The sequence below is a fragment of the Silene latifolia genome, chromosome 5 (genome assembly GCF_048544455.1).
Source record: "Silene latifolia isolate original U9 population chromosome 5, ASM4854445v1, whole genome shotgun sequence".
NCBI lineage: Eukaryota > Viridiplantae > Streptophyta > Magnoliopsida > Caryophyllales > Caryophyllaceae > Silene > Silene latifolia.
Window position 1 is genome coordinate 70,955,550 of NC_133530.1, and position 21,765 is coordinate 70,977,314.

The 21,765-nt window shown below is 37.8% G+C and overlaps 2 protein-coding genes and 1 non-coding gene across 3 annotated transcripts; 2 read left to right on the forward strand and 1 right to left on the reverse strand.

The window, feature by feature from the left end:
* Positions 1-1,554: 1,554 nt before the first annotated feature.
* Positions 1,555-5,460, reverse strand: LOC141656150 (cytochrome P450 CYP736A12-like). The gene is made up of 2 exons (XM_074463027.1): positions 4,619-5,460; positions 1,555-2,536 (listed from the first exon to the last, which is right to left on the reverse strand). Exons 1-2 carry the CDS (start codon positions 5,333-5,335, stop codon positions 1,703-1,705), a joined length of 1,551 nt encoding a protein of 516 aa, XP_074319128.1. The 5' UTR covers positions 5,336-5,460; the 3' UTR covers positions 1,555-1,702.
* A 5,258-nt stretch (positions 5,461-10,718) lies between these two features.
* LOC141655518 (uncharacterized) lies at positions 10,719-11,306 on the forward strand. Its single transcript, XM_074462595.1, has one exon. The coding sequence runs from the start codon at positions 10,719-10,721 to the stop codon at positions 11,304-11,306; it is 588 nt and encodes a 195-aa protein (XP_074318696.1).
* Positions 11,307-20,307: 9,001 nt separating this feature from the next.
* Positions 20,308-20,414, forward strand: LOC141658325 (small nucleolar RNA R71). The gene has a single exon (XR_012549217.1). It is a non-coding gene; the product is annotated as a small nucleolar RNA R71 (small nucleolar RNA).
* The last annotated feature ends 1,351 nt before the right edge of the window (positions 20,415-21,765 follow it).

Sequence of the window (21,765 nt, forward strand, 5' to 3'; positions counted from 1 at the left end):
TTAACAATCCCCCTCCCCTCCCCTGGTCGTTGTGACATCCTTACTACATCTCTTGCCCCCAAGAATAAATTTTCTGTTGGTTCCGCCTACTCCTCCCTTTGTAGCCTTTCCCCTGTGCCCGCCCTCCTTCACGCCCGACTTAGGGTGGCTGTGGGACCTCCCCATCCTTCCCAAGATCAAGTTCTTCCTTTAGCTTGTTTGGTGGGATAAACTCCCACAAAATCTCAATCTTTTCAAACGCTCCATAGCGTTATCTCCTTCATGCTCCCTTTGCTCTAGCCCGTCTCTCGAAGAATCTACCCTTCATCTTCTCCGTGATTGTGGTTTTGCCTCGTCCGTGTGGGCTCAGTTTGATGTCCCTCCCTCTTTCTTTTCCTTGGAACTTCAGCCCTGGATTCACTCTAATTGCTTGTCCTCTAATTTCTCTTGGCCCACTACTTTCACCTTCCTCTTATGGCGTCTTTGGACCAAGAGGTGTGACTCTATTTTCTCGTCCCCCTCGCCCATCACTAGCCTGGCTTCGTGGATCGGCCTCGCCTTGTCCGCCGCCTGGTCGCGCAAATTGTGCCCCTCCGACCCCGGTGTGCGCCCCCTCCCTCCCTCTTGCTACCCGTGTAGCTGGGCTCTCCCTCCGCATAGTTGGCTCAAAGTCAACGTGGATGCGGCCTTTTCCCCCTCCTCCTCCTTTGCTGCCATTGGGTGTATTGTCAGGGACGATATTGGATCTTGGGTTAAGGGGTGGTCGTCTAGATTGTTTGCCCCTAACCCCCTGGTTTGTGAGATTCTCGCCATTCGGGAGGGTCTCCGGTTTGGTGCTCATTCTTTGGATAAGTGTATTATTGCCTCGGATTGTCTTGTTGCGGTCAATAACATTTTGAGTAGTGCCCCACCTTGTGGCCCGTATTCTAACATTATACTTGAGTGTAGGGATCTTTTGGAAAGCTCTCACCATTTGAAGCTTATGTTTGAGAAGAGGTCGGCTAATGAAGTTGCGGATGCTCTTGCCAAGTTCTCTTTAAGTGATATCACTTCTTGTAATGGTTGTTTTACTTGGGACTTTGCCCCCCCCCCTTTGTTAGTAACTTGTGTACTTTGGACTTTATTTCGGCTATTGAGCCGCTTCCCCCTGACCCGCCCCCTTGATGTATTTCTCTTGAACTTGATTTCCTTTTAATATTATGTTCTTCCGTTCCAAAAAAAAAAATAAGTTAATGATAATAAAATCTCATCTTTATTTAGCTTTCTCTCGCTAACAATTTACCTTTGTCTTTTTTCTTAAGCTTTCTTACCTCAACTTTAATGGCTTTCACGTCCTTTCTAATGAAGTACATATATCACATTTCACAATGTATTCAATATTTTTTCTGCTCAATGATTAGACTTCGTGATTAAATCACGATGAACCTGTGTTTACGATTATATGTCCCTAATTTCTATTTACTCATCGGCTGGGGTTTCGTGTTGATAACGTGTTGTAAAACAAAGAGCGAGATAAATTATAGAGTGAAGACAGAGAGAAAATAAGGGAGACCGAATTGATCTTATATTCCATTATATATAGGGGTATTTATATACACATACAATATAATTGGAGTTTTCATAAAACTACAGATTCTAAAATCTTCTAAAAAATAAACATCCATGTAATATTATACAATATATATTTCGTAACAATTGTTAAGTAATTCATGCAGATCACAAGCTAGTATTCAGCCTTATTAAGACGGAATTTGGGGATCAACACCAAGTCATTAGCCATGGACAAAACAAGCCCAAACTTCTCCTTCATCACTAAACCTTCTGGGGACTTACCATCAGTCATCTTCCAATCAAAGCTATGCACCAACTGAGATAACATCAGCTTCACATTAAGCAAACCAAGAAGAGTTCCAGGGCACCTCCTTCGACCAAACCCAAATGGCGCAAGCCGGAAATCTTGCCCGCTAATCATGTCTATATCATTCTCAATAAACCTCTCAGGGTAGAACTCCTCACAATTATCAGACCATATACTAGGGTCTCTGCCAATTGCCCATAAATTCAAATATATTTGTGAACCTTTAGGAATATGATAACCATCAAATGAAATATCTTGCATGGCTTCATGTGGAGCGAATATTACAGGATATAACCTAAATATTTCCTTGATTACCAAGTCTAAGTACCGAAATTTAGGTATATCTTTTTCATCAACGATTCGATGCATACCCACAACGCTTTCGATCTCGTCTTGTAGTTTTTTCAATTTTTGTGGGTGTTTTAAGAGAGTTGCTAATGCCCATTTTACAATGTTTGTAGCACTATCAATTGCTGGCACAACTAAATCGACTAAAATGGCTTTAATATTGTCCCTTTCGATTGCATATGACGGTCCATTACTAGGGCTGTTATTGTTTTTCATTATTGATAACATCACGTCTACTAAATCTTTGTGAGTCCGTTGATCCCTTTTACCTTCATCTTCGTGGTTGCTGATAATTTTCTCCAACACATCGTCAACCATTGCCATAAGCTTTTTGATACGTCGTCTCAAACCCTGTATCCAACGGCGTAGTGAGAATTATTAGAGAGTGGTGTCAATTTAATTTAATTGTTACGGGGTATTTTTTTATGGGGTTTTGAAGCCATAAATTTAAAATATGCAAATTTATAACGTAAAACGTCTATTGTCTAACAATTGATGAGATCTTAAGACCTAGTTGATGGAAGAGTGACTATGTCACTACTTCTAGGATTTTACTTTTGATTAAAATATTTCGCACAATTAATATAAAGGTGAAATAAATGACTAAACAAAAAAAAGTATAAAATACTCAGATACTGGATGATAGATTCTAGTGGAAGTACATTAACCTCAAACTATCATAGCTTCACACGAACATACTTCGTAACCAAATAACTAGACTAAATTGATACGTATTCCGTATATTAAAGCATTGTCAAATATTAAACGAGTAAGAAACAATTGATGAAATTTTGACATACGTACCATACGAAATACTATAATTGTTCATTTTGACTCCGCATGTAAGAAATATGGACATAATACAATATTATATATGGATAAATTATTAATTCGGTAGTAATTATATTTATGCGCTATTAGTTAAGGTTAGCTCAAAATAAGGTGATCCACTACGGTATATATTATATGAGCTTATTATTTATAAACATCTTAAAAGGTATGGGTGAGCCTATTATCTAAGTGTAGATACCTATTAGGTTTGCTAATGCATGATGGGGACATTAGACTAAGGAGACTATATATAAGTCACCTGGGTTATGGTCCTGATAGCACACAATAACCTAAGCTCCCTGCATCCCATCAGTAGAGAGATCCCTATGGTATGTGTGTGTCTACTAGAAGACCTAATCCCAAAGACCGTCTCTTCAGACGGTTTATCCCAACCTTTCGTCATGTAATCAGGTACGCTTCTGCTTTACCGTTTACCGAGTAATTTAGTATGAAGTTATGGTCTCTATTCGGATTAAATCTAACACCGCACTATCGTTTACTTTTTTTTATTAGCTAACATACTTAATTTTGAAAATTCCACTCGTATTAATCATGCAACCCATATGTCGATATATACAAACAATGAGAGTTAGATTAAGAGGTAAGTAAAGGAAATACTCCCTTCGTACCACACTAAAGTTAACGTAGGAAAAATGGAGTATTTAAAAAAATGTGGAAAAAGTATGGGTAAAGAGGGAAAAAATAGGTGAGGTAAGTAATTGTGGGTTGATAGGTGGGGGTATGTAATGACATTTTGTGTAAATATCAAATGAGTATAGGTATAACTTGGTCATGTTGTGGGCCAAATAAAGAATGTTACCTTTGGTGTGGTACGTATGTTTATAGTAAATGTTACCTTTGGTGTGATACGGAGGGAGTATTGTATAAATATTTTCTAATAGTAAGAGCTCTCTCGCTTCAACTGCGAGGAAGAAGGTTCGATTCTTATCTGCGACATAGTGGCCTAGAGGTGGCAATCAGGTCAGTCGGGTCGGGTTTGGGTCAGGTCATGTCGGGTCGGGTCATATCGGGTTCGGGTCATATCGGGTCAGCATACCCTTTCGGGTCGAGTCGGGTCGGGTTCGGGTCGTTGTCGAGTCGGGTCATTTCGGGTCAAATGATGTGTCGGGTCGGGTCGGGTCATTATCGGGTCCGGTAACTTAATCGCATTACTATAATTTTTTACCATTAAATTTAGTTTTTAACCTATTATTTGGTTTAATTAATTCATTACTAAGTCAAATATATCAATCTAAACACAAAATCACTTTCATTTTGATCAAAATTAAGCTTAATAATTGTCGGGTCATCAATTTAATCGGGTCAGTATCGGGTCGGGTCAATATCGGGTCGGGTCTGGGTCGGGTTCGGGTCACTGATAATCGGGTCGTGTCGGGTTACAGGTCGTCATCGGGTCGGGTCAGGTCAGGTCGGTTTTGGGTCACAATATTTTCGGGGTCGGGTCGGGTCGGGTTTGCTCGGGTTCGGGTCGGGTCACTCGGGTCGGGTCAGACTTGCCAGCTCTAATAGTGGGTTCATTTGAAAAAAAAAAAAAAAACCACATGTCGTTATATAGACCTTAAGTTTTAGAAGGAAACAAACCTGAACGTCGAATGGAGCAAGAAATGTAAGATAGTCAGAAATATTGAGAGTTCCTGAAAGTCTCAAAGCCTCAAGGATAACAGACCTAAGTGCAAAGTCTTCTTTAGGACTTCCATACAACATTCTATATATCAACTCCTCTAAAACACCACCCACACTCGCTCCAACTTCGATAGCCTGATTAGCTTCCGAAGCATTCTTAAGCGAACACACTAGTTTCGCAATCTCCTCCTTCCTCAGCCATGCAAATGATCTTACTTTAGATGCACTCAAAAGCTCCATCACACACAATTTTCTCACGTTTTGCCAATACGGGCTATACGGGGTGAATATGATCCCCTTGGAGCCGTATGAAAGGTCATGTGAGACGTCGGACATAGGTCTCTTTGCACAAAGAATATCATGGTTTCTAAGAAGGCGTTCCGCCATATCGGGTGATGATACCACGATAACAGGCACGGAACCGAGCTGAAGGTGCATAATTGGACCATATTTCTTAGCTAGGGTTTGGAAACTACGATGTGGTAAGCTCCCTACCAAGTGGAGATGACCGATGATGGGTAGTTTTGGTGGGCTAGGAGGTAAATACGAACTATTTATATCTTGTTTCTTCGTTAAAGTTGTTGGTGGGTCGAGTATTTTCCTTAGTAACTTCCATGAAGTTAATAATACTACGCTAAGAAACAATATTATAATTTGAATGCCTTGAGAAGTCATTGTTTCTGTTACTTATGAGTTATGATCATAAATTGTTGGGAAAAAAAATATGAGTTCCTTATTTATAGGTAAGGAAACAATGTGAACTGCGTTTTTGTCATATATAGCTAACAATATTTCACATGTTCAAGTGATAGATGCCCTAAATACTTTTGCAGTGATTGATTAATAGGGTGGTGTTATGTATGTTTTAATTTGTTTGATACTATGAATCTTTATAATATTCAATGACTTGAAACAATTTTTTCAACTTTGATTTTATTAGTCTACCAATGTTGATTAACTTGATTTCAATGAGTACGTAAGCATATACAAATATACTACCTCATCATTTCTTTATCTATTTCATTTTAGAGTATCTTGGTCAATTGTTTACTTTTCTATTTTAGAAATGTTTTTGATGAGCAATTTGATCTTTCACACTCAATTTGATCCACTTGTCATCTAATAATTGATCTCCTCCTCAAAACTAAAGGTATTTTTTAACCAAAACTAAAGGTATTTTTTAACCAAAACTAAAGGTAAAAAATCACCAGAACGGAGGGAGTATATAAAAACCGAGCCTGTGATGTTAATCAAACAATTTTAATCAAATTTTGTTGGTGAAAGGTTCTGTTAAAATCAACGATGCGTCTGAGCCGTACCCAAATGAAGGAAAAAGAGTCCACAACGCAGGTTTAAGAGAGTTCCACTTTAAAATCAATTGGCAATAGAGGGAGTAGCCCTTTGCCTTATAAAGTGGTAGTTCTTATTTTTTTATCAATGTGGTACAACACTCATATGTGGAACTATTCGCGTTTCTTCACCCTCACATGTGTGCCCACTTTAAATCAGACCGGAGCCATCAACGGATGAAATTTTTCTCCAACTGCAAACAAGCTCGGGATCGGGCCTCGTCCAAATGGTGGCACACAATGGCTTTGAGATCAACTCGGGACGGACAAATTCAACTGAGCATCTTTGCTCGTCCAGCTGCAAACTTGGCCCATGAATCCCAAGTCACATAACCATGTGATCTGATACCATGTTAAAATCAACAATGGGTTTGGGTCACACTCAATCGAACGGGAAATAGTCCACAACGCAGGTCCAAGAGGGTTTCACTCTAAAACCAATTGGTAATAGAGGGAGTAACCCCTGACCTTATAAAGTGGTAGTACTTCTCCTCTTTTATCAATGTGAGACAACACTCACATGTGGGACTATTCGCATTTCTTCACAGGTTCTGTAACGATTTTTAACATGTTTGAATTACGAAATATTCAAAATATCATCAATGGTAAATACTAAACTTAAACAAAAGATAGATTAGCAAACCTTCTTGAATGCAGACATATACATATTATTAAGTTACTAACTCCTTTAATTGGAATCATTTTAATTAACTTCAACGAATGAGTTATCGCGATGTAAATAGTAGACAAAGTAAAACATTTTTTTTTTTTGGTAAAGCATGTAATAGTTGACAAAGTAAAACATTGTTGAAATAAAACTTGACATTGTTGAATTTGTGTTTGATGCATTTATGATTTGGATAATACAACGTGAAAATGAAGTCTTTGATTTTTGTATAATGACGTTTGGACAAAAAGATTTCATAAAATATAAGTACCTCAAATAAACAATGTGAATAATGTTAAAAATACGGGGAAGCGGTGATTGACCCCCATAACTTTGTGCAATTGTGAAATTAATCCCCACAACTTTCAATTTGAGTAATTTGGCCCTATAACTTACATAATAAGTGAAATTAAACCCCTTTATCAAAATCTCACGAGAAATTCAATTTATCATATCAAAAAGGGTTTTTTTTGTCAGAAACTACCTTTTATTTAGGGTCATTTGTGAACAACTACCTTTCATTTTATTTTTGGCTTTCAGCTACCTTTCATTTCTTCATTTTGCGAAAGACTACCAAAAGGAAAAAAGTCAACTTCCCGACATTGACTTGCTCTTTTCTCCCTTTTTCAGACATATTACCCATATTTCTGCCTTTGTTCACCCAACAAAATCCGAAAAAGCCCCTCTCTATGCCCAACACCTTATAAAAATTTGTTCAAAGCAATAACAACGCATCAACCATCTCAATCTCCATCTCCATCTCCGTCGTCACCTTTACTACCACTTTCACCTTCACCCTTACATTTCAACAACCTTATAGACTACTCATGATTCATCAACCTTCTATCCATCTAAGTCATATTAAAGTACCTTCTTTCTCTCTTCATGATAAGATGTTGGGTATACGAAAACTAATAAGATAGTAGCACACAAGTGATCCTAAGACTGAATCCATGATTATTTTCGAATAGTTAACACTAGAGTTAATTTTGCCAACAAGGCCATAATAAATCATTATTGTTGAAGAATTATTTACCATGTTAAGATTAATATCAATGATGATTTTGTTTCGGTGATTAGGACTTTGATTCTGGTAAGAGATAGACAAATTGATGTGATTAATGTTGGGTTTAATCAATCTTTATCATCGATTATTGGGGTTATGAAGTAAAGAGTTAGATTCAACATGAAATGGTAAGTCAACGCCGGAAAGTCGACTTCTTTTCGCCGGAAGTGGATTTTTGGTAGTCTTTCGCAAAATGAAGCAATGAAAGGTAGTTGAAAGCCAAAAAAAATGAAAGGTAGTTGTTCACAAATGACCCTAAATAAAAGGTAGTTTCTGACAAAAAACCCTATCAAAAAAGTAAAAATGGTTATGTTTTTATGAAAATACAAAAAAAAAAAAAATACCATAAATTAGATAGAAAAAATTAAAAATACTTTACAAAAATCAAATAATTTATTATTTTTATATAAAGCACATATTTTTCAACTTGTTTTTGCAATTTTTGTAAAAAAAATTCAATTGCAAAATATTTTTTCAATTTTTTTTACATACGTATGTAATTCGGTATGATTTTTTGAAAAAAAAAACAACTAGCAATTTTTTGTGAATTTTTTTTGAAATGTTGAAAAATAAAGTATTTTGAATATTGGTTTGCCCTTTTATTATATTGTTTATATTTTTTGTCATGAAAATCTTTTATTCCGACTTTTGATTTTAACACAACTACCTAACAAAATATTTTGCAATTGAAATTTTTTTACAAAAATTGTAAAAAAAAGTTGAAAAATATGTACTTTATATAAAAATAATAATTGTTTGATTATCGTAAAGTATTTTTAATTTTTTTATCTAATTTATGATTTTTTTAATTTATTTTTTGTAAACTTTTATTTTGTATTTTTCATAAAAACATAACCATTTTTACTTTTATTGATATGATAAATTGAATTTATCGTGAGATTTTGATAAAGAGGTTTAATTTCACTTATTAGGTAAGTTATGAGGCCAAATTATTCTAATTGAAAATTATAAGGGTTAATTTCACAATTGCACAAAGTTATGGGGGTCAATCACCACTTCCCGGGTTAAAAATATATAGCCGTGTTTTAGCTTTCCTGTTTGGCTGTCTATTGAGCTAACTGATCTTTTGTTCGATGAAGATAAATACCTCAATTGTTTCACCACAATGAGACCCACTAGCAACCAACACAGATTACTCAGGGCAATAATAATGGTTTAGGTTCTTACAATATTTTTCCACTGTGCCACAAAGCACACATGATTATATATTTAAGTTTTTATTTCTCTTTTAACGTTAAAAGTTCCATAGTTTATTTGTGGGTTTTTTATTTTTCTTCTTTTTCATGATATGAAACTGGTTCGTTATTTTAGAAATAAGTTTTATATAAGGAATTCTTTATTTTCTAATTCAATATTTAAGGAGATATATCGGCGTGGTGTGTCCACAGGTATGAAATTTCTTATATGTTACCTGTTTGGGTTTAAAACAATCAAGTTAATGTTGTCTAAACTTGTGTTGGGTTAACGACGCTCCTTTCGAATATTAGGTGAGATGATCCTCTGCTGCCTCGAGTTTTTCTTACACATGGAACACACAGGGCCTTGGGGTGTCTCGAGGGGGCCCTCTCCGATGCCTAAGTCAGTACGGTATCCTCAGATGTACAGCCAGGACCTTTGCGTGAAGCTTGGTTCCCGGTCTCTCTCATAGATGTTTTAGGTAGTGTTACTTCTAGAGAGAGAATGAAGTTAAAACTACAATTAATACACATACACATTGTTTAAATATAAAATTTATCCATAAAAAACTAAATATATAAGATAAAATATATGATGATAACCTGACCTGGTAGTGACCCGCTAATGACCTGACCCGACTTGCCACCTGCTAATGACCCTCGACCTGAAGATAACCCGACATGCATGAACTGTAATCGACCCAAACCTTTCACTAACCCGACACAACACGAATCAGATACGACCCGATCCGCTTTAACCCCACCCGTAACCGACCCACCTCTAAGTAAAAAATATCAAATCATGGGAAAGAAGTGATCGAAGTTTGAATGCTATAATTTAATAAGAATATTCTTTTCGTAGTCAGACCATATATTCCTACAAATCTTAAATATCTTATTTTTGTTTTCTACACAACTTTTGAAAATCCAAAGATTATGCAATACCCTCAATTATTCAAGTGTCAAAACACGACAGTCCAAGAAAATGGAGCGTGTTACCATTACGAAGTAACCCTTGACATTGAAACCAAATCAATTAACAATTCATCAACTGATAAATAAATTAACTTTAATGAAATTTTACATAAGTTCGATCCAAACTGAAGTCAAACGAACTACAACAAAAGTCTATAAGGAATGCAACTGAATTAATGAATGTCAAAACTACAAGTTCATCACTAGCCAAGCTGCACTCGCCCGTCTTCCAGAAGTAACCAATAATTCATCATAGCATCCAAATTAAGCCCTTGTCAAAACTGCTCACATGTAATTAAATGTTAATTTCGTCTTATTTACATCATTATTAAGTTAGTTCATTATCGGGTCATTCATCTGGTAGAGTCAATATTGGGACATGGGTCGGGTGGGTTCGGGTTGGAAAAAAAGTTGCCGCTATCGGTTATCAGTTCAGGTCAGGTCGGTTTCGGTTCACTCAATTTTCAGGTTCTATCGGGTCAATTTTCGGGCGGATCGAGTCGGGTTAGCTTTTGCTCCTACTAGATTATAATAATAAAACTAGGAAAAGAATGTTTTTTATGATAAAACAAATAGTTACTCCATAATTTATGCTAAAATTGTTCTTGAAAGGATTCAATAACCCTCTAATTAAACTCTTTAATTATTTATCTAATTAACTCATTAAATTAGATGTTGATCTAGTGCATGCATAACATAATATAAATAGAAAAGTAAGAACAAAATTCCTTACATATGAAGAAATCGGTTTTTAGGGCACAAGTGAGGACTCCTTCTCACTTGTTCTTGAGCTATAAATTAAAGGATGATCCCTCCTGCCACCCCCTGTACCAGTACCATCCCCCTTGATGCCTTTAGCTATCCTGTTAGCTGGGCCCTTCCGCCGCTTGGTTGGCTTAAAGCCAATATGGACGCGGCTCTCTCTCCCTCTTCTTGTTTAGCCAGTTCGGGGTGTGTCATTAGAGATTGTCATGGGTCTTGGGTCCTTGGTTGGTCTACCCGGTTCCCTGGTACTTGCCCTTTCCTTTGTGAGGTCCGTGCCATCCGAGATGGGATTTTACGTGCTAGTGTCCTTGGGGACAATGTTCTGGTTGCCTCTGATTGTCTTGATGCCGTTAGCGCTATCCTCCGACCTATTGATCCGTGTGGCCCCTTTGCTAATATTATTCTTGAGTGTAGGGCCCTCTTGCAGGACTCTCCCCATTTGAAGCTGGTGTTTGAGAAGAGAACGACCAACCGAGTGGCGGATGCTCTTGCTCACTACTCCGTCCATGACGTTAGCCCCGCACAAGGCTGTTTTGAGTGGGCATTTGCCCCTCCTTTTGTTGTGGATCTTTGTACTACAGACTTTGTTTTGGCCTGCGCGCCTCTCTCCCCCGACCCGCCCCCTTGATGTAATCTAACTCTCTTATTTATTTATCTATGTTCTTTCCTTCCAAAAAAAAAAAATTAAAGGATGATCCTCCTAAATCCCAATAGTAGAGATTCTCCTCTTGATGGCACCAAGACAACCCCTTAAATCTAATTATATATTAACTAGATATATTAATTAGAAACCTTAATCTTAATATTATTTCTTATTACTACTCTAGTAATCTTAAATGAATATAAGATTTTAGAACAATATTTATTCTAAAACTAATTTTAGAGAGAATAAGAGAAAGTGAGAGAAGTGAATAATGTGTGAATGGATAATTAGAATAAGAACAATTCTTATTCTAGTAAAAGGGGGACCGGTGGGAAAGAGGGTGGCCAAGTGGTGCGGTATAAAACTCGTCGTCAAAAGCTACCTAACCAAAACAATATTTATAACTTCACAAACTACTCTTAGCAAAGAGGCAAGTAAAGGTTGGATCCCAAGGGACGGGTATTGATGTAGGATTTTCAATTACAAATGGTTGTGTCTAAGGGTGTCACAATTTGGGTTGAGATAGGAGATCAACTAAACTAATCAACAATATAAAAGTAAAGTAATGAAAACAAACAAGATGATTAAAGTGAGATGTAAACAATTGATTAAAAGCACGAGGGTGTCATGGGTTCATAGGGAATTCATGGGAGTTGATCATACAAACATGTTCTCTACTAGATGCTAGCACTTATTGTTGTGATGGGATCGAGTTGGTGTATAAGCTTACAATCCCCAAGAAGGTTTGGGTCCCGGAGCCGAATCGATTAGATTGTACACCACCTACAAGTCGACTTAGTCCTTCCTATTCAACTATATGCATGGTCTAATGAGACTCGATTTGGTGTATAAGCTTACAAGTCTCATTGAAAAGATAGGTGATGGGCAAAAAATGCAAGGATTCATAGGCTCGCATTTCATCAAACATAACATGTGCATAAGTTGAAATCACAACAAGCAAGCAAATTAATTATGAAAACATATTATATTAAGCATGAATCAATCCCCATGTTGGTTTCCCCTAATTCCCCATTAACCCTAGCTAAGGAAACTACTCACTCATTATCAAGTTTAACATGCTAACAAGGTTCTCAATCATACTAGCAAAGCAAAACATGATGGATAAATGAAAGTGATTGACAATAATTAAATAAGGTTAAGAGAGAATTATACCTATGAAGATGATTCCAAATAATAAAGCAAAGAATAATAGAAGTACTTGATGATTGATGGAAGGTTGTCAATCCTCCAAATAAACCCAAATAATCTTCTAATTACCCAAAATAAATGAAGAACATTAGAGAAATTAAGGAAAGATTAAGTATTGAGATTTGTATTAAGACTTGATTAAGAGTTGATTACAACTTAATTAAGAGAGTATTAAGGAATCATAAGACTTGATTAGGAATTCCCTTTTTAATCTAGGTAGTACAATTGGGTATTTATACTAAAGATTAGTTACATAGATTAGGGTTACTAAGGGCTTAAATGACTATTAAGACCCTTAAGAGAAGTTGAGGAAATGCTTCTCTCGGAGGAACTGAGCATATCCGTCTTGCTAGTCCCACGTCAATATGCTCGTCCCGCGCGTCTTGAGTTGCTGCACGGTTGGTTCTGACTTGTGATCCGAGCGGATCACAGATGAGACGCCCGTCTTGCACTGCTTTGGGACGCTCGTCCTGGGCACAAGACGCTTGGGTTGTGCTGCTCAGAGACGCCCGGATTGGTGGCAATCCGCTCGGATCCTGGGACAGACAGCTTCTCTTCTTTTTACTCCTCGACAATCCGCAAGGATCATGTTGGGGATGCAAGGATCCTTTCATCATTGCCCATTTCAATTTATTATCTACATAGGCCTTCTAGTAATGTCTTCTCTTTGATGCCTGGTTATTAGATGCCATCAATTTAGCTCCATTTTGCCATGTAAATGCAAGGTTAGCACTCCTTTCCTACCAAGGGGACAAAACCTCAAAGAATATGCAAAATAGGAAACTAAAGATAAGAAATGACCCAAATAAGTGCTATAAAGCATAGGAACGAGGTTAATTCGGGGACTAAATATGCTCAATTATGAGTCACATCAAACATGCCCAAACCAAACCTTTGCTCATCCCTAGTAAAGAGGTGACTAAAACTAGGACCTTTATTCAAACTAACCTACTAATATAGCCGATGTGAGACAATTAGCGGGTCTCACTCCACCCCTTCAACTCACAACAAGACAACCATGAGGTAGGATGCCTTCTTGCAAGGCAAGGTGGGGCTTGCCAAAATGGCGATACATCCAAGCATTAAAGCACACAAAACAAGTAATGGATGCATCTACAAAAATTAATAGCACTTTCCTCATCTAAGTGGCGAAAATTATCTACAAGGGAAGCAATCTAAGGGTACACACTCCTTCATAGATATGGTTTCTTCAAACTACTAAGCCTAGAAGGATACCAATAAATCACCTCCAAGTTGTGTCAAGCTAGGGTACCTTTGTCCTCAATTGTTAAATGCTTTCATCAAGAGTAGACTTCCTATGGTGTTAGAAACACTGGAGGATCGCGGAATTCTCCTCCTTGCCTAGACAAGAAGAAGGGTCGTCCCCTCTCTACCATGCATAAAAGTGGATTCAATGGAAAAGGGATCGATAGATTTTGAGTTTTATGTGGGAGTTTGCTTTTATTGTTGTTATTCCCCCAAATTTCTTGTGGCATTTGACATTTGAGAACACTTTCTTTTTGCCATTTCGTTTGATGTTTGGCATTTCAATACTTGACAACTTTGAACCTTTTGCATTTTCTTTTGAACATTTTCAAAGCTACCCCATTTGTAGTGAGGGTGCTTATATTTGAAGCATAGTAGTTTTCATTTTTGTTACTCCTCTTTTCTTTTGATGCAAATTGCAAACTTTTACTTTTCTTTTCATTACTTGAACTCAAATTTGGATTATTTTTGTGCCCATTCCCTTTTTGATGACAAAATGTGGTAGAATATGGAAGATGGTTGCATGGTTTCAAGGGTCACCTTGGAATAAATGGTAGCCAAGGAGTTATCACACCATAAGGTACCCTTGACTAGGCCTTAATCCATGGGTCAAAGGATACTAGCATGACACATCCTAGGGCGTTTTACAAGTATTCTAATGAGCAAAGTCTTAAGAAGAAAAAATATCTACAAGGGCCTTATATACACTTGTCAAGCTTCCCAAATAGATGTTTTCACAATTTTTTTTTTCTAAATGCAACTATATGCCATGATGCAACTAATATTTATACAACCTAACGCATATGCTTCTACCAACTAGTATGTCATATAATCTAAATGCAATCCTATAATCACATTGTTTATACCGCATCAATCAAAATAAAGCCACATAATCATTAACATAAAGAGGAAAAAAGAGATTGGAAAGATCATACCATGCGGTCTTCAATATCCTCATCTCTCGGATGTGGCATAGTCGATCAATGTGAAAAAGGACAAACAAACAAGCAAACAAGTATATACAATATATACAATTCTACACTAAAGAGGAATGAACATGTTTTTGGGTTTTTCAATTTTTCAAATTTTTATGGTTTTTATGATTATGAAATAAAAAGACATGTTTTTGTATTTTTCAAATTTTTTTTAATTTTTTTAATTTTTGTTTTAAAAGTCATGTTAGAATTTCCCATCCCCACACTAGTATGGGCATTGTCCTCAATGGCCAATACGATAGGAAATTATGCAAGCTAATATGAGAATGCATGGTTTCTATACTAAATGCAAACTTCATGTCATATACACAAGTGATGCAAACTACACTACACTATATGATGCATGAATTTTTGTTTGGTTGGAGAGCATAATTTAGATTAACTCCCAATGCTTGTGCTTGAACTTTCCCAAACCAAATGAGACACTATTGCTAATGTCAAAAATGGGAAAGTTCGTGCACAAGAATGCAATGCATGAAACTAAATTTGTCATTTTGGATTTTTCATGGTGGGAACAATAAAAGACACCTCAATGGGACCGAGGTGGGAGTCCTTTGAGTGTTGCTAGGACTTAAACAATTGATCAAGATAAAAATATTTGAAAACAAGAGAAATGAACAAAGCTAAAGGAGGTGTAGGAAACTCACAATGGATTTAGGCATCCTCCAAAAAGCTTGTTAATTCCTCAATTGTCGCTCATAGCGATATCACTTCCATCGCCATCATCATCATCTACTTCCTCACTAGTATCATCATCATCTACCTCCATGTACCCGGAGGCTTCACCATCATCTACCTCTATGGACCCAGAGGCTTTACAATCATCACTTGAACTTTGAACCTCTTCTTCCTCTTCTTCTTCTTTATCACTCTCAACAACAATCTCCTCACCACCCATGTTAGGAGCATTAGGAAAGAATACTTTCCTATCCGCCTAACTAGGCAAAGGACATGATGGGTCAAGGAGTCCTTGCCTAGCTAGGTGTAGGAGGGGACGATATTGAGCTCTATAGGCATTGACTCGGTCTTCATAGGCTTGCTTATGCACGTGTTGCATTAATTGAGTCAAGTAATCATCACCTACCTCAACATCTTCGGGTCGGAATTCTTGGGAGGTAAACGGGTAGGGTGGAGTCACAATATAGGAGGAGGGCTCGACAATGGTTTCCCTATGTTGTTGCATTATCAACTCGGCTTCATCGGAGAGTGGAAGAAGATAGTTTGGGCTTCGGACATTGAGTCGGCAAATCTTGTTTGGTAGAATGAAGGACTTCGCATCTTTGGTGAGCCACTCAAATTTGTTGTCAAGGTTGTCATTCTTGACCCAATGGAATTTGTTAATCATAGTGGCTAGATCAATAAGGTAGCCTCCCCTAACCGGCTTGTAAGTCTCATCTTTGTTGAAATTCCGGTTGAAGTGCTTGGCCAACCATGTTACCAATCCCCCATTTACTATAAAGGCCGCTCCTTCCTTACCATGGTCAATTGTAAGCCACCTTTCGAGTAAGAGTTGAAGTACATTGTATTTCTTGGTCAACTTCTTGTCGACATTTATGGTTGACTCAAGGTACATGAAATCGAGTTCGGTGAAATGGTTAGTCCCCTTCCTAGCAATTAGAGTATTTCCCACAACCTTATGCCATACCCTTATACCCGAATGGTGGACATAAAGGGCACGATATTCATGGAAGGATTCAAATTTTCTTCCGGTGATCCCTTTCCATAAAGGGGCGGGGTTATATTTTGAAGGCTTCTTCACATAAGGAGAATGGTCCTCAAGACCAAACACCTTGCAAAACTCATTAAAAGACATCTTTCTATCCACATTTTCAAGGTGGAATTCAATATTATTTTGAGTCTCTACCTTAGTGATTTTCAATGAACTTATAAATTCCATGGTGAGGGAGGGGTAAGTCAATTCTTGCATATCAAATAATGTAAGCAACCCCATAGACTCGAAGAAGTTCTTGGTCCTCTCAAGAACACCCAATTTGGTTAAAGCATCTTGGCAAATAAACTTGGTGGGCAAAATTGTTTTCTTAGCAAGAGATATAAAGCTTTCCTATGAGAATCAGATGTGAAAGTTACCTCCGGATATTCTTGTAATTGCTCAATAACCGGAATAGGAGTAGTAGCTTCCACCATAGGAGTAAGAGTTTCTCGAATTTCCACTTTTGCTTGTTATACCACCAAAGCTTTTGAAGCTTGAAGAGCTTGTTGCCTCTTTGAAAGATTTGATTTTGGGGGTGCCTTGTTTCCACCTTTTGTCCATGCCATTGTTCTTCTCCTTGTTAACAATGTCTCAACAACCAATAATTTGCTTGAATTCTTCTAGTATCCTCAAGCTTCAATGAATCCCAAATCGATTTAGGATTTTCGAAATTTGCTTATAACCCTAGAAAATCGATTCAATTTTTGATGATTTTGATGTTTGAATGACTTTTTGTTGATAAAGGAGTAATTTGATTGTGTTTTGAGGAAGTTTGGGTTTGATTTGGGTGAATTTGGTTGAGGAAATTGAGTTTTATGGATGAAGGGATTGAGGGTTTTGAGAGTGTGTTTTTGTTTTGAAAGAATGAAATGAAATGGGGAAGAAGGTTTAAAATCCCGTGTTTTAGCATCTCAGCAGCAGGAGACGAACGGATTAGGCATGAGACGCTCGGATTGTAGGTCAGTCAGCAATGAAACCCTAAACCCGTGTTGAGACGAGCGTCTTCTAGAGGAGACGAGCGTCTTTCTCTGGAGACGAACGGATTTTTCTGGAGACGCTCAGATTCATAGTCAGAGTGAAATCCCAAATTTTGAAGTAGCCAGGACGCTCAGATTTTCAATGAGATGAGCGTCTTCTTGACTGAGACGAGCGTCTTCTCCATGGGATGCTCGGATCCATAGTCAGTACCAAATTTTCCTTTTCAGCTCTGTCAAGACGAGCGTCTTACTGTCAGGACGCTCAGATTATTCCTCCACCTCACGGGTTCAGTTCCACCCGTGGGGATCTTCATATCCCAAGTCATTTCTTATTTATTCCTTTGGTCTTCATTGTGGGTGCACTACGAAGACTTGGATAGCCTAGGCAATTGCTATCCCCACACTTAGTCCAAACACTACACATCAAGAAACATTAAAGTACCTCCCTCACTTCCTCTCATAATGATAATCTTGATCAAAACATAAAAATGTAAATCCAAAATTGACAAAGAATGCAATACAAGAAGTAAAATGCAAGTTAAGGGGTTAGAATATTTACAAATGGTGGTTTAGGGAGGACTCCATCAAACTCTCATTCATGGATGAGATGTCAAGGGGGCATAGCCAAGGTGTTGTTGATGTTGCTCAACACCTTGTAGAAGTAGTCGAAGGCTTGTTCATTGTTATTATAAAGATTTTCAATAGACCTTTGCACATTGTTATCTTCATCGTGGTGACTTGAGTTAAAATGATCACCAAAGTCTTGGTCTAGGGTCATAGCATTACCAATATAAGGATTGAATAACCCTTGAAATTCATCATCCCATAGACCACAAACTTCATCTACTTGCTCCCCAATAATGTTATCATGAGTTGACAAGAGAAACTCCTCTTTATTATTGTCATGGCCAATGAGGCATTCTTCTTTACTTGTCATGAGTGGTGGTGAGCTATTCAAGCTCTCATTCTTGTTGAAACTTTCTTGCTCTCCGGATGGAGCATATTGAAGATTATCCACTTTATTCTTCCATATGGGTGGTGATTCTTTACCCATAGCTTGATCTTTGCATTGAGATGCCAACTTCTTCCTATCACTTTCTCGTCTATAATGATCAACCTTGAAACATGGCTCATGTAGTCGGGGAGCTCTCATTGTCTTGTCAAGATTAAAAGTGATTATCTCATCCCCAACTTCAAGTGTGAGCTCTCCATGTTTCACATCAATTACCGCTCCCGCGGTGTGCAAGAAAGGTCTTCCTAAAATGATAGGAATGTTGGAATCCTCCTCCATATATACAATGACAAAGTCTACCGGGATGAAGAACTTGCCAATTCTTACCGGCACATCCTCCCATACCCCTAAAGGTATCTTTGTTGATCGATCCGCCATTTGAAGTGTGATATTAGTGCACTTGAGCTCTCCCATTCCTAGCCTCTTGCATACCGAGTATGGCATGACACTTACACTTGCTCCAAGGTCACATAGAGCCTTGTTGATTATAGTGTCGCCAATGGTGCAAGGAATAGAGAAGCTTCCCGGATCTTTGAGCTTTGGAGGTGAACTTCCTTGAAGAATAGCACTACTCACTTTAGTGAATGCTATAGTCTCTAGCTTCCGGATGAATTTCTTCTTGGTAAGAATATCCTCCATGTACTTTGCATAGGCCAGAACATGATTGATCAATTCCGTGAATGAGATTGAGACTTCTAAGTTCTACACAATTTCCATGAACTTTCCAAGTTGTTCATCAAACTTAGGTTTAGCTTGACGACTTGGAAATGGAAGTCTAATCACAATAGGCTCTTTTTCTTTAGCCTTCTCTTCATTCTTCTTCTTTGAAACTTCTTGAATGGTGGGTTCTTCTTCCTTAGAGTTCTCCACAACTCTTTCCTTGTTACTAGCATCCACAATATCTTCCTCAATTTTCTTCTTTGGCCCTTCATACCTTGTACCACTCCTCAAACGGATGGCATTAACCGACTCATGTCTTGGGGGATTACTTTGAGGTGGTAATTGCTCCTTTTTTCTTTGAGGGCTAGAAGATGCTAATTGAGTCATTTGGGTTTCCAACATTTTGGTGTGGGCTAGTATGTTGTTGATGGTGATGTCTTTTGCTTGGCTATCTTTTTGCATTTGGGTGAAAAATTCTTGTTGATTCTTTTGCATTTGGAGGACCGCTTTTTGAACATCAAAACTTTGGTCATTGGATTGATTGTAAGAGGGCTGATTTTGATAACCTTGGCTTTGGTTGTAAAAGGGTCTTTGAGCTTGATTTCTCATTGGAGGTGGGGTGTATGTTGGTTGAGGGTTTTGAACATTTTGGCTCTTGTATGAAAGGTTGGGATGTAATTTGGTATTCTCATTGTAATAGTTGGAATAAGGGGTGCCACTTTTGTATGCTTGGAAAGCATTCACTTGCTCACTTGTTCCCCTACATTCACTTTGGTCATGTCCCAAAGTTCCACAACTCTCACATACTCCACTTAGAATTGAGGATGATGCCACCATAGCATTAACATGTTGTTTGGGTGATTTGGAGGCCTCTTCAAATTTAGTCATGGTCTTCTCAAACTTCAAATTGATGGTGTCAATGTGAGCACTTAGTTGAGCACCCAATTGTGTAATGGAATCCACCTCATGCTTTCCTCCTCTAGTAGCCTTCCGAGGCCTACTATATTGCGAGTTATGGACCGCCATTTCCTCAATTTTGTTCCATGTTTGATTGTCATCAACTTCGGTGAACATACCATTGGATCCCATATTGAGAATGTTTCGGGAGTCTTCATAGAGACCGTTCCAAAATTGTTGCACAAGGAACCACTCGCTAAGTCCATGATGTGGACAAGAACGATAAGTGTCCTTAAATCTCTCCCTTGCCTCGTATAATGATTCCTCATCCCTTTGTTTGAACCCGGTGATTTGCGCTCTCAACATGTTAGTCTTTTTCGGAGGATAGAATTTCTTGTAGAAAGCAAGTGCCAACTTCTTCCATGAATCAATACCAAGGGTAGCCTTGTCTAGGCTTTTCAACCATTGTTTCGCGGTACCAATCAAAGAAAAAGGAAATAAGACCCATCGGATTTGGTCTTGAGTAACCCGGTTTGATAAATCACATCACAATAGTCACAAAAAGTCTCCATATGAGAATGAGGGTCTTCACTAGGCATCCCTCCAAGTTGACTTCTCTCAACTAATTGTATGAATGCGAATTTGGCAATGAAATTACCGGTTAAATGTTGTGGTGTAGGAGTACCATTTGGTAGGTTCTCCTCGGTTGGTACGGAATGTTATGAAAATTTAGGCATTGTGGGTTGATTTTGTGGTGGGTTTTGTATTGGGTTGTCCTCTCCTTCTCTTGCAAAAGGGTTGGTAAACTCAATGTTATTTGGCTGAATGTCCACAATTTCTCCAATACCTCTTAAAGTACCTCTAGCAAGTCTTCTATTGTTGGTCAAGGTTCTTTCAATTTCAAGATCAATGGGTAACAAGTTACCTTGTGATCTCCTAGACATGCAAAATATCAAACAACTCGAAAACAATTAGAACAACCTTGAGGAGATTGACTTCCCCAAGGTAAAGAAAGACACAACTAAAAACAATGAATGAAAATCAAATCAAGTTAACACCGTCCCCGGCAACGGCGCCATTTTTGGTGCGGTATAAAACTCGTCGTCAAAAGCTACCTAACCAAAACAATATTTATAACTTCACAAACTACTCTTAGCAAAGAGGCAAGTAAAGGTCGGATCCCAAGGGACGGGTATTGATGTAGGATTTTCAATTGCAAATGGTTGTGTCTAAGGGTGTCACAATTTGGGTTAAGATAAGACATCAACTAAACTAATCAACAATATAAAAGTAAAGTAATGAAAACGAACAAGATGATTAAAGTGAGATGTAAAAAATTGATTAAAATCACTAAGGTGTCATTGGTTCATAGGGGATTCATGGGAGTTGATCATACAAACACGTTCTCTACTAGATCCAAGCACTTATTGTTGTGATGGGATCGAGTTGGTGTATAAGCTTACAATCCCTAAGAAGGTTTGGGTCCCGGAGCCGAATCGATTAGATTGTACAACACCTACAAGTCGACTTAGTCCTTCCTATTCAACTATATGCATGGTCTAATGAGACTCGAGTTGATGTATAATCTTACAAGTCTCATTGAAAAGATAGGTGATGGGTAAAAAATGCAAGGAGTCATAGGCTCGCATTTCATCAAACATAACATGTGCATAAGTTGAAATCACAAAAAGCAAGCAAATTAATTATGAAAAAATAT